This window comes from Balaenoptera ricei, chromosome 1 (assembly GCF_028023285.1).
Source record: "Balaenoptera ricei isolate mBalRic1 chromosome 1, mBalRic1.hap2, whole genome shotgun sequence".
NCBI lineage: Eukaryota > Metazoa > Chordata > Mammalia > Artiodactyla > Balaenopteridae > Balaenoptera > Balaenoptera ricei.
Genome location: NC_082639.1, coordinates 153,423,905 through 153,451,149, shown reverse-complemented (window position 1 = coordinate 153,451,149; position 27,245 = coordinate 153,423,905). Strand labels below are relative to the sequence as shown.

General features: G+C 40.6%; 1 protein-coding gene, 1 long non-coding RNA gene and 1 pseudogene across 7 annotated transcripts in view; 2 read left to right on the top strand and 1 right to left on the bottom strand.

Moving 5' to 3' along the window:
• Nucleotides 1-1,209: 1,209 nt before the first annotated feature.
• On the bottom strand, nt 1,210-26,886 carry LOC132374695 (uncharacterized). Of its 2 annotated transcripts, none has more exons than XR_009505723.1 (3): nt 26,665-26,886; nt 9,852-10,032; nt 1,210-1,723 (listed from the first exon to the last, which is right to left on the bottom strand). It is a non-coding gene; the product is annotated as an uncharacterized LOC132374695 (long non-coding RNA). The 2 variants fall into 2 exon arrangements; XR_009505726.1 differs by lacking the exon at nt 1,210-1,723 and adding an exon at nt 7,269-8,090.
• Nucleotides 8,372-9,100, top strand: LOC132374690 (small ribosomal subunit protein uS7m-like; annotated as a pseudogene).
• Nucleotides 26,439-27,245, top strand: part of RCOR3 (REST corepressor 3) — a 50,438-nt gene continuing 49,631 nt past the window's right edge. For 2 of the 5 annotated variants that reach the window (XR_009505721.1, XM_059938643.1), the window contains exon 1: nt 26,439-26,856. Coding sequence is in view for 4 of the 5 variants with exons in the window: in XM_059938643.1 (XP_059794626.1) it covers nt 26,688-26,856 (169 nt within the window). In the remaining variant the exon portion in view is untranslated. The remainder of the gene's footprint in view (nt 26,857-27,245) is intronic. The other 3 variants (XM_059938670.1, XM_059938652.1, XM_059938662.1) reach the window with 3 other exon arrangements.

Here is a 27,245-nt window from a genome sequence, read left to right as displayed (position 1 = left end):
TTCACGTTTGAGCCTAACACTACAATGAAGAAAATGCAAATGAGCAAAGAATGCCCTACCTCTCTAAAAACTAGAATCCTAAGTCAGGCGTAGGGCAGCCTGAGGCAGGCCTAGGAATTGTGTACAGCCTGGTATGAGGAAAAGTTTGATCTAAAGGATCAGTGTAGGGCTATATTTCTGCCTGTAATTTAATGGGGTTTCAAAAACCAGTATCAAGAGTTTGTGTGGTTGGAAATGAAAATCTATTAAGAAAAATTAACACATTTAGGATGATTCCCTCTGGGGAAGAGAAGAGGATGTTTCCTGTCTTTAACCATGGCTCTTAGAATCTTTTGTGCAGCATTTTACAATTTACATGTTGCTTCCATACACATTATCTTATTTTGATCATGACTAAGCTATTTACCAAACAGGTTGGATAATAAGAAAATAATCAAAATGAGTTTTTCCTTTTTAAATGAGATTTAAACACATTTTAAAATTATATTTATAAGTATAGACTTCGAATATATTAAGTTTCAAAATTATCATTGTGGCATAAAGACTATAACTTTTTATTACATAGCACAGATGGTCCTCCTCAGTTTTAGACATGGTTGAAGTTAAGGGAAAATAAGGCAGAGCTAGCTCACTGGCTGTACCTTTGGGAAGCCCAGTCTGTCCCAGGGAATGTCCACAACTCAATTTTGTTGTAATTTCCAGAGCTGGTGCAGCTTTCAGGTCCTTCCCCATACTAAACAAACACTCAACAAGCCTGAAAAGAGTATTTCCCCATTGTAATTAAGAAAATTACTTCCTGTTTTATAAATATTCAAGGATTTTGTGACACAATAGAAGGAAACAGATAAATACATCATTTAAATGAAGTATTGTGGTTATTATCAACGGATCTGCACAATCTACTCAGGGGAGTAAAACCCATAGTTTCCCTGGGGTGGAATCAGAGATGATCTTATGAGAGAACTGCATCTTTAAAAAAATCATTGCAATACCAGAGAACATGAATAATAGCAGAACTGGGATACTTGATTCAAATAATACCTAACATACTAGTATTTCTGTTTTGAAGCTTTTTAATTCATAAATTAAAATGTTAAGACTAGGTATTTAATGCAGTTTAAATTTTAAAATCATACATTAAGTAAAATGAAAAATTACAAAAATTTAAACATTAAATATAAATCATTACCAATATCAGTGGTTGGCAGGTAAAACAAATGAAGTGTTACAAACTAATATACACACTACATGAAATAAAGAAAATGTAATTAATCATGAAAAATAGAAGATGAAATATGATATCTTTTTTTTTTAAGAAAGATGTTTCTTTAAGTGCCAATTGGTTTTTATTAGATAGTGAACTTATTTTTGTGCACATTTTTCCAGTTGCTGAGAAAGCTCTTTCTAATTCTACACTAGTTGGAAGAGGACATATTGGTTATTAGCTAACTCCAGATATTTTCTTTTTACTCCATCTCCAAATGATCTTTGTCTCTGTCTCTCTCTGTCTCTCTCTTGTTGACTTTAATGACATATTTTTAATAGCTATCTTTTCCATGGGTTGTGATCTTTTTGTTGACAGCAAGCTGTTTCTCTAATTCTTTCAAAAGAGATATTACAGTTCCCTTTTGGCTTCTTTAGTTTCATAGTGGGATTCCATGCAGAGAGTTTCTTGCATTAATTTCAATACTGGCATTTTCATATTCTATTTGTTCAGAAGTTCCTGGAACACAAATAAGTATTATTCTTCCAATAGGAGATTTTCCTTTCAATTGTCATTAATTCTTCCTCTTAAGAATTATGGAGACAGTGAAGACTTTTATCTAAACAAGTGAAACAGTTTGATTAGAAATTGTAATCCAGTTTAATATGTAATGATTCAAATTTCAGAAATTTTTAGAATAATGGTTTTATTCCAACAAAAAATACTGATCTTCTGGTACCTTAAAATATCATAGTATATGAAACACTAAAAATTTTTTTAAAAACCGATATTGCATTTACTTGCTTAAAAGTGAAATGTAATCCACATAATACAAGGCAGATGTGCGGTTCAGTCCCAGCATTAAAAGAATCACAAATCCAGCAACCTGAAGTAATTAAAATAGAAATTCAAATCTTTACTATACCCTCTGAAGAAAATCCCCAAAGAGAAATACTTACTTAAAACTTCAACAAAATCCCCTTTCTTTATCACAATTGCCTGGAACACATCTGGAAAGTTATTCAAAAGTCTTTCCTCTTTGTTCATTACCAAAGTTCTCAGAACTTTCATTTGAACACATACAGGGTGAATTCTTGTCTTCACATTATCCTTCACCTTCCAGAATTACCATTTGTTCTTTTCCTTGTAACCCTCCCCTCTTTCCCATGAAGGCCTCCTGTGTCCTCAGGTTAAAGATGGAATGGGAGGTAAGGGACTTGAGGTAGGTCCTATATTCTTTCAAGGAGCATGCCTACATTGAGAAAGAGGAAGATAGAACAGTAGCCTGAGGAGGCCACAATGTTGAGGGAGGGATTATTTTTTGCATTGCTTTTGAATATAAGAAACATTAACAAGTTTATAAGACATGGAAAAGGGGCCAAATGGAAAGAGAGACATTAAAAACACAGAAAAGATGGACTAGAATAACCCAAAGATGGAGGTTCTGGGCCTTTGCACATGCTGTTCCTCTCTTGCCTGAGACTCCCTTCTATTTACTCCATCTGGCTGTCTACTGCTTGTTCTTCAGGACTCAATTCAGAAATCAGGTCCTACAGAAAGTCTTATAGGATCCCCCCTCCATGTTTCCATAGCTACTGAAGCTCATCCTAGTGTGGCCCTCACCCCTGTATTTAACGGTCTTGTGCACTTGCAGACTCCATCTCTAGAGACCAGGTCTACAAAGCAATCTTGAGAAAGAAAAACAGAGTTGGAGGAATCAGGCTCCCTGACTTCAGACTATACTACAAAGCTACAGTAATCAAGACAGTATGGTACTGGCACAAAAACAGAAATATAGATCAGTGGTACAGGATAGAAAGCCCAGAGATAAACCCACACACGTATGGTCACCTAATTTATAACAAAGGAGGCAAGAACATACAATGGAGAAAAGACAGCCCCTTCAATAAGTGGTGCTGGGAAAACTGGACAGCTACATGTAAAAGAATGAAATTAGAACACTCCCTAACACCATGCACAAAAATAAACTCCAAATGGATTAAAGACCTAAATGTAAGACCGGACAGGAAAAACACTCTTTGACATAAACCACAGCAAGATCTGTTTTGACCCACATCCTAGAGTAATGAAAATAAAAACAAAAATAAACAAATGGGACCTAATGAAACTTAAAAGCTTTTGCACAGCAAAGGAAACCATAAATAAGATGAAAAGACAACCCTCAGAATGGGAGAAAATATTTGCAAATGAAGCAACGGACAAAGGATTAATCTCCAAAATATACAAACAGCTCATGCAGCTCAATATCAAAAAAACACACAACCCAATTAAAAAATGGGCAGAAGACCTAAATAGACATTTCACCAAAGAAGACTACAGATGGCCAAGAGGCACATGAAAAGATGCTCAACATCACTAATTATTAGAGAAATGCAAATCAAAACTACAATGAGGTAACACCACACACCGGTCAGAATGGCCATCATCAAAAAATCTACAAACAATAAATGCTGGAGAGGGTGTGGAGAAAAGTGAACCCTTTTGCACTGTTGGTGGGAATGTAAATTGATACAGCCACTATGGAGAACAGTATGGAGGTTCCTTAAAAAACTAAAAATAGAACTACCATATGACCCAGCAATCCCACTCCTGAGCATATACCCTGAGAAAACCATAATTCAAAAGGACACATGTACCCCAGTGTTCATTGCAGGACTATTTACAATAGCCAGGACATGGAAACAACCTAAATGTCCAATGATAGATGAATGGATAAAGAAGGTGTGGTACATATATTCAATGGAATATTACTCAACCATGCAAAGGAACAAAACTGGGTCATTTGTGGAGATGTGGATGGACCTAGAGTCTGTCATACAGAGTGAAGTAAGTCAGAAAGAGAAAAACAAATATCGTATATTAACGTGTATATGTGGAATTTAGAAAAATGGTATAGATGAACCTATTTGTAGGGCAGGAATAGAGATGTAGACGTAGGGAATGGACATGTGGACCTGGGGGGAAAGGGGTGGGTGGGACCAATTTGGAGACTAGGTTTGACATAAATACACTACCATGTGTAAAATAGATAGTTAGTGGGAACCTACCATATAGCACAGGGAAAAGCCTGCATGTAGCAACAGTGCTCTGTGCTCGGTGCTCTGTGACGACCTAGATGGGTGGGATGGGGGGGGTGGGAGGGAGGTCCAAGAGGGAGGGGATATAGGTATACATGTAGTTGATTCACTTCATTGTACAGCAGAAGCTAACACAACATTGTAAAGCAATTTTACTCCAATAATAGTAATTTAAAAATAAGACCAGGTCCAGTTGATCCTTGTAACCCCAACCTCAGGCAGAGGAAGTGGTGCACACTGTAGTAGGTTCTCAATTAACATTTGCTGAATAAATGAATGAATGCTTTAAAGAGAGGAAGAGGTGGGTTTCCCTGGTGGCACAGTGGTTAAGAATCCGCCTGCCAATGCAGGGGACACAGGTTCGAGCTCTGGTCCGGGTAGATCCCACATGCCGTGGAGCAGCTAAGCCCATGTGCCACAACTACTGAGGCTGTGTGCCACAACTACTGAAGCCCACACACCTAGAGCCTGTGCTCTGCAACAAGAGAAGCCACCGCAATGAGAAGCACCGCAAGGAAGAGTAGCCCCTACTCACCGCAACTAGAGAAAGCCTGCATGCATCATCGAAGACCCAACGCAGCCAAAATATTAAATAAGTAAATAAATAAAAAAATAAAGAGAGGAAGAGGTGGTCACACAACCATAAAAATAGGATGAGTCTTCTTCTTTTTGAAAGAAACTACTTAAAACCATCATTTTCGTGGTCTCTTTAACTAAGATAGGAATCCTGACAGCTCCCATATCATCTGAAGGTCCAAAGAGAAAGTATAAAAGGAATTAAATATTCTACAATTTAAAATAACTAATTGATTCCAAGACGGGTGGGCTGTGGAAGGCAGCCCACTTCAAATCTCATGTAGCCTATCTCAAGTCCCAAACATGCCCTTCTTCTTTAAGGCTTTAGATTTAACCGTTCCAGAGAATTAATGTTTGTTTTAAACAATATATTATTTAATATAACATGTATTATCTCACAGTTCACACGGGTCAGGAATCAGAGCATGGGTTAGCTGGGTCCTCTGGGTCAGGATCTCTCACAGGGCTGCTGTTAAGGTGTTGCCCGAGGCTGTAGTAATCGCAAGGATGAGCTGAGGAAGAATGTGCTTCCAAGCTCACTCACATTGATTGTTGGCAGGATTTAGTTTGTCACGAGCTGTTGGGCTGAAGGTCTCAGTTCCTTGCTGACTATTGGCCGTTGGCTTCCCTCAGTTTCTTACCATGTGGTCTTCTCTACAGGGTATCTCACAACATGGCAGCTGGCTTCATCAGAGAGACAAGTGGGAAGACCCAAAGGGAAAGTGTGAACAGGATGGGAGTCAGTCTTTTATAACCTAATCTCAGTAGCGACAACCCATCATGTTTGCTCTGTTCTATTTATTAGAGTCAAGTCACTGGGTTCCACTCACACCCAAGGGGAAGGGAATATACAACGGAGTGAGTATCTGGAGCACAGATCACCAGGAACCATTTTAGAAGCTGCCTGCGCAATGGTGTTTTCACGTTTGTGTCATCAGGTACAGTAGTAGAACAACAGTTCTGCAATTTACACCGATAGGTACATCAAAGAGAGGACCCAACCCAGAAGTCCTACATCTGTCTTGGACCCACTATGAGAGCAGGTGTGTCAAATCTCCCCACTGCTACATGTCAAAAAAAATCTGTGGGACTTAGCATGCCTGACCAGCCTCTAAAACCACAGGGCACAACTTCAGATCGAATGACAGAAATTTATAGAATTGTACAAATGAGGCAAGAAGGATGAATCCAGGGAGTCGTGCCCCTCCTTGGTTTACCAAAAGGTTGGTAGGATTTTCAGGGGAAAGAATTAAAGAAAGAGGCTGAAAAGAAGAAAGGTAGAATCTTAGCCTACTTCCTCAGAAAGCAGAGCCTGAAACAAAGGTTGAAGTCTACATTCTTTTTTTTTTTCTATTTCTTTATTTATTTTATTTATTTATTTATTTTCACTGCGTTGGGTCTTCGTTGCTACATGCAGGCTTTCTCTAGTTGCGGCAAGTGGGGGCTACTCTTCGTTGCGGTGCGCGGGCTTCTCACTGCAGTGGCTTCTCTTGCTGTGGAGCATGGGCTCAAGGCGTGCGGGCTTCAGTAGTTGCAGCACGTGGGCTCAGTAGTTGTGGCCTGTGGGCTCTAGAGTGCAGGCTCAGCAGTTGTGGCACACGGGCTTAGTTGCTCCGCGGCATGTGGGATCTTCCCGGAACAGGGCATAAACCCGTGTCTCCTGCATTGGCAGGCGGATTCTTAACCACTGCACCACCAGGGAAGCCCTGAAGTCTAGTTCTTTATTGAGGAATGTGAACTAGGGAGCAGGAGCAAGGGATGGGGGATAGAGGCAGGGAAGATGGAAAACTGATGCAACGATGCGTCATCAAGTTGGCCATCACTATGGGTGACTGGCTGTGGGATCCAGTGGGACTACTAAGGAGTCCCCTGAAATGCATCTCAGGACAATCAATTAGGGATAAAAGGGGGGTAATATTCTTCAGTCAAATCCCATCCCCCATTGCTCAAAGGTCCCCCCAAGGGTGTGAGCCCCACTACTTCTGGGCTGCATAAACATGAGCACCATGGTGGGTTTCCACAGTGTTCTTCACCATGGAGCCAGCAGACAAACCCCAAGTGGAGGGTGAGAGGCAAGATTACAATTCAAGATTATGAGCCCCTTAAGGTCATGGACTATGCATTTTTCATCTTTGTGTTCCAAATAGCTCAAAATTATGATGGATAAATGTTCGTGGAATAATGAAGGAATGAATTTTAAAGCCTCTAGATTCACTGAATGTAGTTTGTGACTTACATGCTCCTTCAAACTAAGAAATTGTGAAAAAGTAGAAAAATATTTAAGAACCAGGAAAGCCATTTCTGGTTTATTAATAAATAGGAAGAAAAATATGAAGACTGAGTTAGTCTGAAAACCTAACAATGTAACACCTTAAAACACAGCTTTTGTTTCATAATAGTTAAAAATTTAAAACATTTGGTTGGTTAAAATAATTGCATGTATATTTATATTTTATTCCATTCCACAGAAATTGGAAATAGTTTTATATGTGTTTGTAGAGAAAAAAATATACAATTACATAAGACTTGTTTAAAATAGTATTATTCACAGTGAGGTGTTAAACCCCTAAGGATATTCAGTGGTGGGTTCACAAAACTTACAAAGTAAATATGCCATATCTTCCAGAAACAAGAGTGTTACAATGATTTTTCCTCTGGGAGGGTGGGGAAGGGGCAACCTGAGAGGTAGGTTGGGGATGAATACTGTTCTCCTAAGTATACATAGCATAAAGAGGCTGTGACGGTTAATTTCATGTGTCAACTTGACCGGTCCACAGGGTGCCCAGATACTTGGTCAAACATTATTTTGGGTGTTTCTGTGAAGGAGTTTTTGGATGAGATTAACACTTAAATCCTTAGCCTGAGTAGAGCAGATTGTTCTCCCCAATGTGGGTGGGTCTCATCCAATCAGTTGAAGACCTGAATAGAACAAAAACGCTGAACCTCTTCCAAGTGAGAGAATTCCTACTGTCTGATGGGCTTTGAACTGGGACATCAGCATTTTTCCTGCCTTCAGACTTGAGCTGAATCATAGGCTCTTTGGACTAGAACTACACCATCTGCCCGCCTGGGTCTCCAGCTTGCCAACTCACCCTGCAGATCTTGGGACTTTCCAGTCTCCATAATCACAGGAGCCAATATACATACGATAGCTAGATGGATAAATAGATAGATAGATAGATGATAGATGGATCCATCTTCTCTGAAGAACCCTGATCAAAACAGAAGCCAAGAACATTCATACTTGACCTGTTGAATTAGAAATGATTCCCTTTCCAAAGTCTTCACTAGTATTTACTAACTTCGGTAAACAAAATAATAACCATTCTATTTCCAAATTGGCCTCAAACAGAAATTGACATAACATAAAAATAAATTGTAGAATCCAGGTGGTAGGTAAATTAATTCTCCCTGTATAATTCTTTCTACATTTCTGTATGTTTGCTAATTCTCATAACAAAATATTGAGGAAAAGAAATTTATTGGCCAGCAGATGGCTGCCGCCGCGCTGAAGGCTGCACGAGGGTGGTCGGGCTTTCTGCTGGGCGTGCGGAGTGTCGTCCTGCGGCTTCCAGGGCTGACCCAGGTGAGGTGGAGCCGCTATGGTCCTGAATACCAGGACCCCCAGATTGACAAGGAATATTACCGCAAGCCCTCGGCCGAGCTGACTGAGGAGGAAAAGAATGAGCGGGAGCTCAGGAAGACTCGGGGTATCAAAGCTGCTTCAGCGACGAAAACAAGCTCTGTGTTTGAAGACCCAGTGATCAGCAAATTCACCAACATGATGATGAAAGGAGGAAACAGAATACTGGCCAGATCCCTCATGACGTAGACTCCGGAAGCTGTGAAAAGGAAGCAGTTTGAGAAGTACCACGCTGCTTCTGCAGAAGAACAGGCAACCACTGCACGCAACCCTTACACCATCTTCCACCAAGCACTGAAAAACTGTGAGCCTGTGATTGGGCTGGTACCCATGCTCAAGGGTGGCCGTTTCTATCAGGTCCCTGTGCCGCTAGCCGACCAGCGTCGCCACTTCCTGGCCATGAAGTGGATGGTTACTGCGTGTAGGGAGAAGAAGCTCCGGCGGATGCTGATGCCGGAGGAGCTGTCTCGGGAACTGCTGGAGGCTTTTCACAAGCGGGGCCCTGTGATAAATAGAAAGCACGACACGCACAGGGTGGCCGAGGCTAACCGCGCGCGGGCCCACTACCGCTGGTGGTAAGGCGCGGGCGGAGGAGCTGGGAGGAGCCCAGCGCGCTCTGCTGCAAGAAATGGCGTGAGCCACCGCCATGTTGCAGAACACCTGTGGGTTAAGCGTATACTTCCCTTTCAAGGGCAGGCGGGCCTCATAAGAAGGATGGAGCAGCATGCTTACTGATTGTTAGTCCTTTCTTTGGGGGCTAGAACTCGCTCTCCCTGCCCCATCTCCTTGCAAAGAGGGGACGTATCAACTTGGATTTCCCCCAAGAAACTTAGGGCTCATCCAGCCCTTCTCTTCCTTCAGATTGGGGTGGATCTTTGGGTGATATGAAAGGAAGCAGCTTTAGTATCAGAAAAAGTTTATTAGAAAATTCTCATCCTGAGCTAGTGTAGCATGTGATGTGGTATTGCCATCCATTAAAACCAACTGGAGGAAACATGCTCGGTTCCAAAGTGGTCCTTGTACAAAATGTATAAAAAGCAGTTTCTGATGTGAAAAAAAAAAAAAGAAATTTATTTAAAATGCATAGGTTGTGAGAAAAAAAAATACCTTTAGGTTAAAGAGGAAAATGAATGTTTATAAATAGAATAAAGTGGAACAAAATCCTTACTAGGATTTTAAATCAATTGAGTTTAATTCAAATCCCAATTCCAAAATGGCAGTAACAAGATGCCATCTCAGCAGATGACCTTGACCCTTAATTCATAGACAAGAATGACACCTTCAGGTATGAAGTACCCCAAATGTCCAGCACCCTCTCCTACAGACTTACCTCCAAGTATCTCTTTTTTAGCTTTCTCTAGTCTCAGAGGATGAAGTGTACTGCCTCTTGGTCAAGACCAATCCAGCCACCTTGTCCTTGTTGCTCCTTCATTCTTCAAAGTCTTGCTCCATCAGTTAATCTCTCTCTGCTCTTGTTTCTTCAGCTCCTTTCTCATTACTGGTTTCTTCCCCTACAATATTTATGAAATGCTTAAGAATCTACTTTTCCAAAATATCCCTTCTTTGTCTCAGATACACAAGATAACTATTTCATGGAGATTCCTGTTTAGAAGATTCTGGGTCTTCCTTGGGTAATGCTGGTCTGTGAACTGTCTGTTACTGATCAGAGATTGAGATAAGGAAGTTTCATCAAAGTGTAAAGCAACTACACCAATAAGCACGCAGTTTCATTCAGCTTTTTTTTTTTTTTTAAGTAAGACTTTCTCAATGAAATCAACAGTGTGTTCGTTTATATTCTGGCACCTTACCTCACTATGGTTACGGTCTAGTAATGAACAGTTTGTGGACCGGCACCCATCAGTGGACTAGCTTGTTTGTGGACTACACATGGAGTAATACTGACTGGAGTGACAATAATGCAAATCTCACTATATCCCCACACCAACATCCTACCCCGGTCAAGTGAGGCTGGAGAGAGAATTGTCAGAATTAACTCAGTTACGTGTTCAGATTACACTTCTAAGACATAGATCACGTATGTTTGAATCAACATCCCTCTGGAAAACTGTTTTTCAAACTACAGTTCTTGACCCAAACTACTTCCTAAGAATTGTTTTATGGAACTTTTGATTCAGTTATATTTATATATTTTTGATAGGTTATTGTTTAAAAATATTCATTCCCCTTATCTCCGTGAGTATATTTTTCTGTCCTTGACTTAGGGCTTGCCATTGACTTGCTTTAGCCAGTGGAATGTTAGATGTGACATGATCAAAGGTTTGAAGAATATTTGTGCAACTGGGCTTACTATTTTGCACCTCCGCCATTTCCATAAGAAAAATATGCTCAGGCTAGTCCACGAGTATCAATAATAGGATGAGAGACGCATGGGGCAGAACCACCCAAGCTAGACCCCACCAGCCAGGATCAGTTTATATCAGCTAACCACCCACCAACCCACAGACCCATGAGCAAGCCCTACCAAGATCAGCCGTGACACCCAGCTGAGTCCAGCATAGATCAGCTGACCCTAACCAACACACAACTGAGTGAAAGAAACGCTTGCTCTTGTATATCCCTAAGATGTTCTGGCTGCTTTATTACAAAGAAATAGCTGATTGATACACATTTATATGTCTGTATTGGGTTGACAATATAATGTGTATTGCAGTGGGTAACAAAGGTTTGAAAGCCACTGGTCTAGAAAAATACCATGTTTCTCCTGCATTCCTTGCTATTTAATGAACTTAAAGGAAGTTCCTGTCTGGGAGTGGCTGCTTGCAGTAATAAAGAATGAAGGTAAACAGAAAATAGAGCTGAGAGATGAGAAATGAGGGGTGGGGGGTGGGGCAGAAAGAGACAGAGACTTAATAGCAACAAGCCTTTATTTTATATGCTGAGGTCCCTAAAATTGACTGTTTCCTGTTGCTTTTTCTTTGAGAAGCTTTTCTCAAGTTCTAATACAATAGTATTTATTAATAGTATTAAGTTCTGGTTTTCACACTGGCATATATTCATTGTTTATAATCCATCTCCTTGCAGTATTCTTAGCTTAAATCATATATAAAATTAAATGTTGGAAACAAAGGTAGGATTTTTCTTCACAATTTAATTCATCCTACCCATTATCATTACATCTCAAACTATAAAATGTTGGATGCTTCACAGAGGCTTAAATATCTTATAATTAAAACACTTTAGTTTCAAAATGCAATTCATGGCTCAGAAGTAATGAGAAGTAATAATTTCTAATAACTGTCTCAATTAATAACTCCCATTATTATGAATTTTATATTTACCATGTTTTCAGTACTCCATTTAAGAGGGCTGCCCACCAGGTGAGGGTTACAGCAGTAAGACCTATGGGGTGAGTCACCCACAGTAAGGGCTGAGGGATCGTGGAGGAGGTAAAGGCCTTTTTTTGTGGGGAGGGGGATTTATTTTATTTTTTATTTTTGAATTTTATTTATTTTTTAAACAGCAGGTTCTTATTAGTTATCTATTTTATACATATTAGTGTATATATGTCAATCCCAATCTCCCAGTTCATCCCAACACCCCCCCAGCCCCCTACCCCGGTAAAGGCCTTTTGAAGACCAACAAAAACACCCCCAGAATTTGGAACTGCCATAACCAGCGAGTGTTAGAGAAGCAGCAGTAATGACAGAGTGAAGGTTACCACACTAAGAATAGTGAAGTAAGAAGACAATCTGCCTCCATTCTTCTTCTTCCCTGGACCCACTTCAAAGGGCTGGGGGATGACGGGGGGAGGGTTCCATACCCACTGCAAACCCCACAAATTTGGCCTATGTTAAATAGAACCGCATTACTCTGATAACCAAAAGTAATGGAATTAGATCAAGATGTAGCTAAGAAACCCTGTATCCAGAGGGAAAGGGGGACTTTTTAACAGTTACTTTTTTAAAATCCTGTTTATATCCTAATAAATTAAGATTCTTTAGGGAACCTCTTTCTTTGTATTGTTATCTCTAGGAATATTTCTATCCAAATAAGGGACCATTGTATATATTTGGGGTGCCATCTCCTTGGTCAGTTCTGGAGAAGCTTTGATTTTACTTCTAATCTCTATATTTAATAATAATAATAATAATAATAATTAACTTCTGAATATTTACTATGTGCCAATGACTGTGTTTTTGTCAATGTCTAAGTGCCAAATTTATACATTATTCTATACATTATATTTAGATTACTATCTCCAATCTCCCAGAATTTATTTTAGGAGCCCCTAATCTCATGAGCAGCATGTTTCTGAAACATTTTCAAGTTACTTTCACAAGTCAATTTAATGTTAGTTTGTATCCGTTTCCGAGGTTGACGCATCTAATCTTATCCCCGGATCTTCAGATTACCTCACAATTTGGATTCTATAGTTCCCTACAGACTGATTTTAATGAATATTCGTTTTGTTTTGTTTTTTTGGCTGCGTTGGGTCTTCATTGCTGCGCGTGGGCTTTCTCTAGTTGCGGCGAGCAGGGGCTACTCTTCGTTGCAGTAGCTTCTCTTGTTGCAGAGCATGGGCTGTAGGCACGTGGGCTTTCATAGTTGTGGCACGTGGGCTCAGTAGTTGTGGCTCGCGTGCTTAGTTGCTTTGCGGCATGTGGGATCTTCCCAGACCAGGGCTAGAACCCATGTCCCCTGCATTGGCAGGTGGATTCTTAACCACTGCACCACCAGGGAAGTCCCTAATGAATATTCTTGCAAACACCTTTTTTAAGCAAGAAAAGTTGATTTGTGAATTTTCTTTTATGATTTGTGAAGCCAAGGGAAAGAAATGAATGAGTTGGTATATTCTGTATCAGGGGCAGAATTAAAATGTAACTTTAAACTTTTCACTGTCTAGTCTTTTTCTTTCTTTTTAAAAAAAATTTAGCCAAACAAATCATTATAAAATCATATTTGTATGATTTAGAAGTTTAGCAAAATTGTTTAAATCACCTGCCTACTTTTAAAAGACTGTATACACATTTAAATATAATTCTCCCAGATAAAAGTCTATATTATTTTTAAAGACAGGGAGATTTCATAGTCTCCTTTCATAAACAATTCCAGAACTTAAAAAAACAATTCTTCCAGAAAATGCTCTTTATGTCTAACTGCATAATTCATTCCTTAAACAAACATCTACTATGCATAGGCATTGTACCCAATGCTGAGAATATAAATTAAGACACTGTTCCTGACCTTAAAGGTAAATTTCATTTATCACAGGTAGAAATGCCCACAGCCAAGTCATTTAGTATGTTGGGTAAGAAAGTCAGAATTCAAAAAGTTCTCAAAAGTTTCAGGTAAGCTAAAACAAGCCAGGTGAAATTAAATGGCAATACATTTAAACTCATTTACTGAGGAGGGAGGGGAGGTGGGGGGAAGGAAAATAAAAAATCTACTGGAGTCTAAGTGGGGAGAGACCAGGCAAAACACTAACAAATGTAAAAGCCTGGAGGATGCAGTTGATTCCAGATTTAGTAACCATGTGCAGTTGTTGCCAAGAAAGCTAATTTTAGGATGGCTTAATAAAAATATGGTGCAAAGAAAAGGGGTCAAAATATTTCCAATTGATTTTGTACCAATTAGATCTCACACTGTCGTGGGGGGTGGCTTATTCTAAGTATTCAACACAAACTAGAGCACGTTAATAGGACAGTTGAAAAGGTGAAGGGTCTGAAAACAGTATCACTGTAGATTTGTCAGAGAATGATGATGTTTACCCTAAAAGAGAAGCTGAAGTGGGACATGATTGCTGTTTTCAAATATTTAAAGGACCCATGTGACACAGCTTGCTAGCTGCCTTTCAGTACTCATTTTTCCCTTCATCCTTAGCTACAGAGCCCTGATTCTTAGCAGAGCACTTTGACATTTCCCAGCCTCCTTTGAGGTTAGTGGGCCATGTGACTAAGTTCTGAACATTGATATATCAGCATAAATGGTATACGGTACTTCCAGAAAATCTCCTTAAAGAGAAGGGGTGTGCCCTCCTGCATTTCTTCCTCTATCCTGCTGTGAGGAGTGTGATCGTGATGACTGCCCTCTAGCAGCCACTTTGGATCATAAGGGCAAAAGTGACACTCCAGGAATGGAGGAGGGGTAGGAGAGAAGGAGCCTGGGTGCCTGACACCTTCATGGCAGTTGTCATTTCAGCCGAGGACTTTCAACTTCTGGATATCTTTTACATGAAAAGAAATAAATTTTCATTTTGTTTAAGACACTGTTATTTGGGGTTTTTCTTATATGTAGTTGAACTTTGGGTGCCAAAAAAAAAAAAAAGATATTTTCTAAGACCTAGACATCTTTAAAAAAATGAAATGATCTACTTTGTGATGCAGTTACCTATCTCTGTATCTGTTTAAATGGAGGCTGTAAGACGAGCTTCAGAAATGGTAAATATTCCAGGGGGTGAAGAGAAAGTGGGTTATAAGACCTCTAAAGTTCCTTGCAGCTCTTAAGGTATGATTTTCCCCCCACCCCACCTGGGGATCAGTGGCTCTAAAAAACAAAACCAATACAAAAACACACAGCTCCTTCTTCCTGTTGAAAACATGTTTGGACTGTCCCCACCAGACTTGGTCCAACATGAGTGGCTTAGTGGTGGGTAGTCTCCTGGCCATGCTGCCTGACTCTGTCTTGGAGTTAAACTTATTCTAAGACAGGCACTTCTAAAGTAAAAATAAAGGAGAACCAAAGAGCAAATCAATAAACTCTTCAGCAAAAGTGGTGTCATAAAGACACTCATTATGAACCTGGAAATGAATAAAACAGGACCTCTGTGGAGGTCCTTCCTGTGTGCCTATTGTAGTTGGCGAATCAAGGTGTAGCCCACAATCATCACCATGCTTAAATTTTTTTCCTTTTGTAAAATGAGGATAAAACCCCTATCGCCTTTCCAACTTTCCTCTTCCATTCTACTTCCCAGCTTCTAATAACTGTAACATTACTTTGTTTACTTTGTTACATTGTCTTAATATTGTTTTTTAACTATATTTACCTGTGTTTTGTCTATTGATTCTTTAAACATTTATTTCCTCGAAACAGTAATACATACACATGGCAAAAGAGTCCAACCGTGAACAGAACACACAAGAGATAAAGTCTCCCTTTCATCTCAGAGTCTGACACCCCATCCTCTAAGCATGTATAGGCTGCTATATATATTCATAAGTGTTTTCTAGAGGCACTATTATTTTATCTTTTACATTTAGGTCCACAATCTATTTAGAACTTTTGCATAAGTAAAATGTTCACATAAGCATCTGTTTGGGAACCCTATTCAGGTCCATTGGTCTACTTTCTAACATCTGGTAGTATAAATCCCCCAACTTTGTTCTTCCAGATTATCTTGGCTGTTCTTGATTTTCTGACTTTCCATATACATTTTAGGGTCAGCTTGTCAATTTACACAGACACACACAGACACACACACAAAATCTGCTGGGATTCTAGTAGGGATTAGACTGAACCTACAGATCATTTGGGAGAACTGACACTTTTACAATATTAAGTCTTCTGATCCATGAGCATAGAATATCTGTCCAGCTACTTGGGTCTTCTCTGATTTCTCTCAATAACACAATTTTCAGTACAGAGTTCTTGTACCTCTTTCATTAAAATTTATTCCTAGGTGCAGTGGGTGGGATGGTGCCCCAAAGACATTAGGTCTTAATCCCCAGAAACTGTAAAATGTTTTATTTGGAAAAAGCATCTTTACAGATATGATTAAGGATCTTGAGACAGGAGATAATCCTGGACTATACAGATGGGCCGTAAATGCCAGTAGGGTCTTTACATAATAAAGAAAAAGGGAAATTCAAGACACACACAGAGGAGAAGGCAATGTGAAGATGGAGGCAGAGGTTGGAGTGATTGTGGCCTCAAGCCAAGGAAGGCCAGCAGACAGGAGAAACTGGAAAAGGCAAGGAGCAGATTCTCCCCTAAAGCCTCTGGAGGGAGCGTGGCCCTGCTGACACCTTGATTTCAGACTTTCGGTTTCTAGAACTGTGAGAAGATGAATTCATTTTAAGCTACCAAGTTTGTGGTAATTTGCTACAGCTGCCACAGGAAATGAATACACTAGGTATTCAATAGTTTTGGTGCATTCGTATATGGTATCACTTTTTAAAAAATTCATTTTCTAATTGTTTAGTGCTGGTACATAAAATATAACTGATCTTTACATACTGACTGTATCGACTTGCTAAATTCATTATTAATACTAAATGGTTTATAAATTATTATAATTTTATAGAGACTATCACCCTTTCTCCAAATAACAGGTTTATGTATTTCTTTCTAATCCTTATATATTTTTACCTTGCCTTTTTACAGTCGCTGGGAGGTCTAGCACAATAGTGAATTATAAATTCTTATACATTTTGATTTTGTAACTATGAAAATGTACTGTCTGTTCCAAACTTATAATATAATGAAAATAATGTTAAAAAATTTTAATACAGTAAAAAAGCAGCCAAACAAAATAATCAACATCCTTCTAGTTAACAAATCCAAAGGACTTTTCTTAAACCCCTCTCATGACTCTGCATCCTTAGACATTATTAACCCAGACATTGTTTATTAACCCTTTTTAATGCTTGCTTCTTCCTTGTCCAGATTCTTTTCTTCCTCTAACCCCTTATAGACATCCCCCAAATTTTCTTAGAACTTTTCTCTTTCTATACTGTCCTTGTTCACTGTTGGGATACCATTTTGAGGCCTATTATTATTCTTCAGAACCCTTTTCTTCAGGGGCAAAACAGAAACTTGCTTCCCTTCCTTTTTTTAAAATGCCATACCCCAAGACCCCTTCTTCATCCGAATAGAATGCAGTCTTCCCTGCTCTGCCTTCTTTGCTGTACTCAAGAAAATCGTGAAATCTTCTCACTTTAAGGGTTTTACTAATAAATAGAAGTTACAGAAGTCCCCAAACCTTCACAATGTTTTGGTCCTGATCTATATACAAAAATTCCTTTCTGCAGAAAAGTGGCTGGAAGGTGTTGCAAAGTTGGGGTGTCAGAAAGCTGGCTGGCCAAGCAGCCTCAGAGTGACATTTATCTTTGTGAATTCACTCAGTTCAGGGTCTGGCCTTTGTGTTACATGACCACAGACGCTGAATCATGATCATTAGAACTTGTGTATGAAAACCAAAATACCAATGTGTTAATTCACAATGAAAAATGTAACTGTCAAGGGAAACGACTATTCATTTCATTCGGCGAAGACATTCTCTCCTTGTAGAAAAATTATATGGGAATTAAAATAATATTCAGAACTGTATTTGGTAAGAAAAGGAATAAAAGGTTTAGTTTTATGATTCAAATATTTAATGGCATCATATCAGGTTTTGATAGAGACGAAATTACCTCCACTACCAAAACCAGATAGGTTTTGTACCTGCTCAGGAGACCTTCCCCTTTAGACTGAGACGCTGTCAAATACTTACTTCCCAGGCTTTTCTTGGCTCAATTCCTGATTTAGACATTCTGCTTTAGGGATGTTGTTTCTTTCAGTGAACTATTTTCTGGCCAGAGAGGCTTATTTTTGGTTTGATCCATTCTGCATTGACCTACTATAGAAATCTTCCAGGACAATCTTTATTTTTAAGTGTTTGAAGAATATCTTACTGTGGACCTCAAATACCACTCTGCATACATCTGCATACTAGATGTTCACAACAAGTTCTCACTTCTACTTACTGGTGAGCAAAATTAAAAAAAACAAAAACCGGGGAGATTAACCAAGATGGCGGAGTAGAAGGACGTGCTGTCACTCCCTCTTGCGAGAGCACCAGAATCACAACTGACTGCTGGACCATCATTGACAGGAAGACCCTGGACTTCACCAAGGAGGATACCCCACGTCCAAGGACAGAGGAGAAGCCACAGTGAGACGGTAGGAGGGGCGCAAGCAGAGTAAAATCAAACCCCGTAACTGCTGGGTGGGTGACTCACAGACTGGCGAACACCTATACCACAGAAGTCCACCCACTGGAGTAAAGGTTCTGAGCCCCTCGTCAGGCTTCCCAACCTGGGGGTCAGGCAACGGGAGGAGGAATTCCTAGAGAATCAGACTTTGAAGCCTAGTGGGAATTGGATTGCAGGACTTTGACGGGACTGGGGGAAACAGAGATCCCACTCTTGGAGGGCACACACAAAGTAATGTGTGCATCAGGACCCAGGGGAAGGAGCAGTGAGCCTGGGGAAGACTGAACCAGACCTACCTGCTGGTGTTGGGGGGTCTCCTGCAGAGGCGAGTGGTGGCTCTGTTTCACCGTGGGGATAAGGACACTGGCAGCAGAGGTTCTGGGAAGTTCTCCTTGGCGTGAGCCCTCCCAGAGTCTGCCATTAACCCCACCAAAGAGCACGGGTAGGCTCCAGTGTTGGGTTGCCTCAGGCAAAACAGCCAACAGGGAGGGAACCCAGCCCCACCCATCAACAGTCAAGTGGATTAAGGTTTTACTGAGCTCTGACCCGCCACAGCAACAGGGAGGGAACCCAGCCCCACCCATCAACAGTCAAGTGGATTAAGGTTTTACTGAGCTCTGACCGCCACAGCAACAGTCAGCTCTACCCACCACCAGAGCCTCCCATCAAGCCTCTTAGATAGCCTCAACCACCAGAGGGCAGACAACAGAAGCAAGAAAAACTATAATCCTGCAGCCTGTGGACTAAAAACCACAGTTACAGAAAGATAGAGAAGATGAAAAGGCAGAGGGCTATGTACCAGATGAAGGAACAAGAAAAATCCCCAGAAAAACAACTAAATGAAGTGGAGATAGGCAACCTTCCAGAAAAAGAATTCAGAATAATGATAGTGAAGATGATCCAGGACCTCGGAATAAGAATGGAGGCAAAGATTGAGAAGATGCAAGAAATGATTAACAAAGACCTAGAAGAATTAAAGAACAAACAAACAGAGATGACCAATACAATAACTGAAATGAAAACTACACTAGAAGGAATCAATAGCAGAATAACTGAGGCAGAAGAACGGATAAGTGACCTGGAAGACAGAATGATGGAATTCACTGCTGCGGAACAGACTAAAGAAAAAAGAATGAAAAGAAATGAAGACAGCCTAAGAGACCTCTGGGATAACATTAAACGCAACAACATTCGCATTATAGGGGTCCCAGAAGGAGAAGAGAGAGAGAAAGGACCAGAGAAAATATTTGAAGAGATTATAGTCGAAAACTTCCCTAACATGGGAAAGGAAATAGCCACCCAAGTCCAGGAAGCGCAGAGAGTCCCATACAGGATAAACCCAAGGAGAAACACGCCGAGACACATAGTAATCAAAGTGGCAAAAATTAAAGACAAAGAAAAGTTATTGAAAGCAGCAAGGGAAAAACGACAAATAACATACAAGGGAACTCCCATAAGGTTAACAGCTGATTTCTCAGCAGAAACTCTGCAAGCCAGAAGGGAGTGGCATGATATACTTAAAGTGATGAAAGGGAAGAACCTACAACCAAGATTACTCTACCCGGCAAGGATCTCATTTAGATTTGATGGAGAAATCAAAAGCTTTACAGACAAGCAAAAGCTAAGAGAATTCAGCACCACCAAACCAGCTCTACAACAAATGCTAAAGGAACTTCTCTAAGTGGGAAACACAAGAGAAGAAAAGGACCTACAAAAACAAACACAAAACAATTAAGAAAATGGTCATAGGAACATACATATCGATAATTACCTTAAACGTGAATGGATTAAATGCCCCAACCAAAAGACATAGACTGGCTGAATGGATACAAAAACAAGACCCATATATATGCTGTCTACAAGAGACCCACTTTAGACCTAGGGACACATACAGACTGAAAGTGAGGGGATGGAAAAAGATATTCCATGCAAATGGAAATCAAAAGAAAGCTGGAGTAGCTATACTCATATCAGATAAAATAGACTTTAAATTAAAGAATGTTACAAGAGACAAGGAAGGACACTACATAATGATCCAGGGATCAATCCAAGAAGAAGATATAACAATTATAAATATATATGCACCCAACATAGGAGCACCTCAATACATAAGGCAACTGCTAACAGCTATAAAAGAGGAAATCGACAGTAACACAATAATAGTGGGGGACTTTAACACCTCACTTACACCAATGGACAGATCATCCAAAATGAAAATAAATAAGGAAACAGAAGCTTTAAATGACACAATAGACCAGATAGATTTAATTGATATATATCGGACATTCCATCCAAAAACAGCAGATTACACGTTCTTCTCAAGTGCGCACGGAACATTCTCCAAGATAGATCACATCTTGGGTCACAAATCAAGCCTCAGTAAATTTAAGAAAATTGAAATCATATCAAGCATCTTTTCTGACCACAACGCTATGAGATTAGAAATGAATTACAGGGAAAAAAACGTAAAAAGGACAAACACATGGAGGCTAAACAATACGTTACTAAATAACCAAGAGATCACTGAAGAAATCAAAGAGGAAATCAAAAAATACCTAGAGACAAATGACAATGAAAACACGACGACCCAAAACCTATGGGATGCAGCAAAAGCAGTTCTAAGAGGGAAGTTTATAGCTATACAAGCCTACCTAAAGAAACAAGAAAAAGCTCAAGTAAACAATCTAACCTTACACTTAAAGAAACTAGAGAAAGAAGAACAAACAAAACCCAAAGTTAGCAGAAGGAAAGAAATCATAAAGATCAGAGCAGAAATAAATGAAATAGAAACAAAGAAAACAATAGCAAAGATCAATAAAACTAAAAGTTGGTTCTTTGAGAAGATAAACAAAATTGATAAACCATTAGCCAGACTCATCAAGAAAAAGAGGGAGAGGACTCAAATCAATAAAATCAGAAATGAAAAAGGAGAAGTTACAACAGACACTGCAGAAATACAAAGCATCCTAAGAGACTACTACAAGCAACTTTATGCCAATAAAATGGACAACCTGGAAGAAATGGACAAATTCTTAGAAAGGTATAACCTTCCAAGACTGAACCAGGAAGAAATAGAAAATATGAACAGACCAATCACAAGTAATGAAATTGAAACTGTGATTAAAAATCTTCCAACAAACAAAAGTCCAGGACCAGATGGCTTCACAGGTGAATTCTATCAAACATTTAGAGAAGAGCTAACACCCATCCTTCTCAAACTCTTCCAAAAAATTGCAGAGGAAGGAACACTCCCAAACTCATTCTATGAGGCCACCATCACCCTGATACCAAAACCAGACAAAGACACTACAAAAAAAGAAAATTACAGACCAATATCACTGATGAATATAGATGCAAAAATCCTCAACAAAATACTAGCAAACAGAATCCAACAACACATTAAAAGGATCATACACCACGATCAAGTGGGATTTATCCCAGGGATGCAAGGATTCTTCAATATACGCAAATCAATCAATGTGATACACCATATTAACAAATTGAAGAATAAAAACCATATGATCATCTCAATAGATGCAGAAAAAGCTTTTGACAAAATTCAACACCCATTTCTGATAAAAACTCTCCAGAAAGTGGGCATAGAGGGAACCTACCTCAACATAATAAAGGCCATATATGACAAACCCACAGCAAACATCATTCTCAATGGTGAAAAACTGAAAGCATTTCCTCTAAGATCAGGAACGAGACAAGGATGTCCACTCTCACCACTATTATTCAACATAGTTTTGGAAGTCCTAGCCACGGCAATCAGAGAAGAAAAAGAAATAAAAGGAATACAAATTGGAAAAGAAGAAGTAAAACTGTCACTGTTTGCGGATGACATGATACTATACATAGAGAATCCTAAAACTGCCACCAGAAAACTGCTAGAGCTAATTAATGAATATGGTAAAGTTGCAGGATACAAAATTAATGCACAGAAATCTCTTGCATTCCTATACACTAATGATGAAAAATCTGAAAGAGAAATTATGGAAACACTCCCATTTACCATTGCAACAAAAAGAATAAAATACCTAGGAATAAACCTACCTAGGGAGACAAAAGACCTGTATGCAGAAAACTATAAGACACTGATGAAAGAAATTAAAGATGATACCAACAGATGGAGAGATATACCATGTTCTTGGATTGGAAGAATCAACATTGTGAAAATGAGTATACTACCCAAAGCAATCTACAGATTCAATGCAATCCCTATCAAATTACCAATGGCATTTTTTACGGAGCTAGAACAAATCATCTTAAAATTTGTATGGAGACACAAAAGACCCCGAATAGGCAAAGCAGTCTTGAGGCAAAAAAATGGAGCTGGAGGAATCAGACTCCCTGACTTCAGACTATACTACAAAGCTACAGTAATCAAGACAATATGGTACTGGCACAAAAACAGAAACATAGATCAATGGAACAAGATAGAAAGCCCAGAGATTAACCCACGCACCTATGGTCAACTAATCTATGACAAAGGAGGCAAAGATATACAATGGAGAAAAGACAGTCTCTTCAATAAGTGGTGCTGGGAAAACTGGACAGCTACATGTAAAAGAATGAAATTAGAATACTCCCTAACACCATACACAAAAATAAACTCAAAATGGATTAGAGACCTAAATATAAGAGTGGACACTATAAAACTCTTAGAGGAAAACATAGGAAGAACACTCTTTGACATAAATCACAGCAAGATCTTTTTTGATCCACCTCCTAGAGTAATGGAAATAAAAACAAAAATAAACAAATGGGACCTAATGAAACTTAAAAGCTTTTGCACAGCAAAGGAAACCATAAACAAGACGAAAAGACAACCCTCAGAATGGGAGAAAATATTTGCAAATGAATCAACGGACAAAGGATTAATCTCCAAAATATATAAACAGCTCATTCAGCTCAATATCAAAGAAACAAACACCCCAATCCAAAAATGGGCAGAAGACCTAAATAGACATTTCTCCAAAGAAGACATACAGATGGCCACGAAGCACATGAAAAGATGCTCAACATCACTAATTATTAGAGAAATGCAAATCAAAACTACAATGAGGTATCACCTCACTCCTGTTAGAATGGGCATCATCAGAAAATCTACAAACAACAAATGCTGGAGAGGGTGTGGTGAAAAGGGAACCCTCTTGCACTGTTGGTGGGAATGTAAATTGATACAGCCACTATGGAGAACAATATGGAGGTTCCTTAAAAAACTAAAAATAGAATTACCATATGACCCAGCAATCCCACTACTGGGCATATACCCAGAGAAAACCGTAATTCAAAAAGACACATGCACCCGAATGTTCATTGCAGCACTATTTACAATAGCCAGGTCATGGAAGCAACCTAAATGCCCATCAACAGACGAATGGATAAAGAAGATGTGGTACATATATACAATGGAATATTACTCAGCCATAAAAAGGAACGAAATTGAGTCATTTGTTGAGACGTGGATGGATCTAGAGACTGTCATACAGAGTGAAGTAAGTCAGAAAGAGAAAAACAAATATCGTATATTAATGCATGTATGCGGAACCTAGAAAAATGGTACAGATGAGCCAGTTTGCAGGGCAGAAGTTGAGACACAGATGTAGAGAATGGACATATGGACACCAAGGGGGGAAAACTGCGGTGGGGTGGGGATGGTGGTGTGCTGAATTGGGCGATTGGGATTGACATGTATACACTGATGTGTATAAAACTGATGCCTAATAAGAACCTGCAGTATAAAAAAACAAACAAAACAACTAATACTAAACTTTCATTGGGTTATTTGTATGGAAACATGTTAATATAAATGTTTCAGACATTACATGAAATTTCTAAAAATCTTATATTTGTATTTGTATGGAAATATGTATGGAAATATGTTAATATAAATGTTTCAGACATTACATGAAATTTCTAAAAATCATATTTGTATTTGTATGGAAATATGTATGGAAATATGTTAATATAAATGTTTCAGACATTACATGAAATTTCTAAAAATCTTATATTTGTACTTGTATGGAAATATGTATGGAAATATGTTAATATAAATGTTTCAGACATTACATGAAATTTCTAAAAATCTTATATGTTCTGGTATAATGTTATAAGTAATAATCCTATTTATTACTTTAAAATGTATATCTCAGAAATAACTAATTTTCTTGTCAACTGCATTATTATGAACTGTCATCAAATCTTTAACCGTGGTCATTTTTAAGTCTTTTGTCATTTACAGACAGTTCTGGGTGTACTCTGATGATTTTGCAAATATGTTCCTATAAAAGGGTTTCATCTTCAAGAAATACATGGAAAAGACTCTGACAAGTACAGGTTTCTGGTAACGGACTGTACTGCTGAACTGAATGAATAAGCATTTTCAGAACTCTAATGAAAAACTGATGAACTCATAAAAGTGCTAACAAAAGATCAAGATGAAAAAAAAAAATTAATTACATGGGACTGAGTGAACTGATGAGGATGAGTATAATTTTTGTGACTTTCTGTCTGAATTTAAAAAAAAAAAAAAAAATTCCACAAGGACTCAGAGGCAAAGAATATACAAATCAATTTTCACTGCAAAGTAAAGGAGCTGTTACAGTGGAGGATTACTGGACTGAATGTCAATACTATGACATAGTATGAGTGTGTTTCATGTTTGGTAATTGCAATCATTGTTGCTTTTGTTGTGGTCATCCATGTACAATGCTTGGTGTCAGTCGATTTATCTCTTGTAAAAATAAAATACAGTGTGTGTGTGTGTGAAAAAAAAAAAAAAAAAAGCAGCTAAACCCCTTTATAAAAATCAATCACTTTTAAAAACCCGTGAAACAAAAAAAAAAAAAAAAAAAAAAAAAAAACAAAAACCTCAAAAAAATAAAAAAAGGAAGAAAATCCTAAGTAGCCCCCAATGCCAGGCAGCCTGGCGCAGAGCAGACGTCCTCAAATCTGGTGAACGAAAAATGCAGTTCCTACTCCTGCCTAATGAAATTCAGGAAAGCATTACAGAGCGCATCGCCTGCCAGGCTGGAAACTCTGCCAGGCTGCAGCTCTGGCCTCACCTCCACTCCGGGCCTCCGCCCTCTCCAGAGTTCTGCTCCAAGGCTCGACCGCAGGTCAGCGCACTGAGAAAGCGCCAACTGGGCAAGGACCCTGTCCTAATTTTATTTCACAACTGACAGCACCCACTCCCCTAATTAAATAGCAAAGACAAAAAAAAAAAGTAAGAGAAGGAAAACGGAGGGAAAAGGTTACCAAAAAAACCCAACAAAAACAACCACCTTTCAGAAATATACAGCTGTATTGCTCGGCACTGGGAACTCATCTCGGAAGCCTCAGTCTCTCCAGGGAATCAGGCCCCAGTTCTGAGGATCAGAAACAGAACTGCAGCGTCTGGATGGTTGGGACCGAGCCTACTTCTCCGGCCACCTGGGCCTCGGGACCGAAGACCTCCCTGTTACTCCGCCCGACTCCACCGCGGGCAAGCGCGCGACCCTAGCTCGACGCTGTTGGAGAAGCCCTGAAACTGGGCAGCCGGTCCTCCGCAGCATCTCAAGAGGGCCGCGCTCCCGCCGAGGTCTGCCCTGACATCTCGCCGCGCAACCCTCTAGAAAAAAGGGGGGGCCGCACCCAGAACTCGGCCGCCTAGGGTCGCACCGGGCCCTTTCTCAGGCCGGCAGCGTTCCTTCCGCCCAGAGAGGGCAAAGAGTCCGGATGCCTCGCGTGCGCCTCCGCCCGCGCTCCGGAGCGCCCCCTAGAAAGGAAGCCCGAGAGGCGGCCGCGCCTCTGCGGCGACTTTATTAGCGCTCGGTTGGGGTTGCCCGGTCCGTCGGCGAGCGGGACTTCCCCTCCCCTCCCCCTCTTCCCCGGCGCCCCTCCTGCCCTCCCCCGCCCGGAGGCCGGAACCTCCCTGCGGGGCGGAGTGATACCGGCGGCGCCGTAGAGCTCGGCGCGGCCGAGAGGGGCGCCGGGGACTGCGCGGGGCGGCCGGCGGGCGGAGGAGGAGGGGAGAGAGGCGGGGCCGGGGCGGGTTGTTGTGAGGCGACTGCGCTACTGCCGGACCGGGGCGGTTATGGCGGCTCCATATTAACACCCTCCTCCTCCTCCGCCGCCACCGCCGTCTCCTCCTCCTCCTCCTCTCCCTCCCGCCCGCGCTCGTAAGCCATCTCCCCCTTCACCCTGACGCCTACCTCTTCTCCTCACCTTTCCCCCTCCCCTCTTCTACCATGCCCGGCATGATGGAGAAAGGGCCCGAGTTACTGGGGAAGAACCGATCGGCCAACGGCAGCGCCAAGAGCCCGGCGGGCGGCGGTGGCAGCGGCGCCTCGTCCACCAACGGCGGGCTGCACTTCTCGGAGCCCGAGAGCGGCTGCAGCAGCGACGACGAGCACGGTGGTAGCCTCGAACTCCTCCCAGCCAGCCCGCCTGCCCCCCTCCCTCCTCCCCTCCCCCAGCCCCCTCCCCTCGCCGCGCTCCCGCCCTCTCTCCCCTCGGAGCCCGGGCGCTGCGGTAGCCTCGAACTCCCGGTGCAGTGCAGCAGCACCCGCCGCGACCCCGTCCCTCCGCCCTCGCCCAATCCTCCGCCCTCGCCCCCCCCCCAGCTCCCCGCCCCCATCCGCTGCCATCTCCCGGAGTGCCCGGAGTTAATATCTTCCCATCCACCCGCCGCTTCTTTCCTCCCTTCAGCAATTTTCATATTTTATTAAGTGTCTCTTCCTTTTTTCTTTTTTCTTTCTTTTTCTGCCCCCACGCCTTTCTCTTTTTTTCTGTTTTGACCTTGCTTT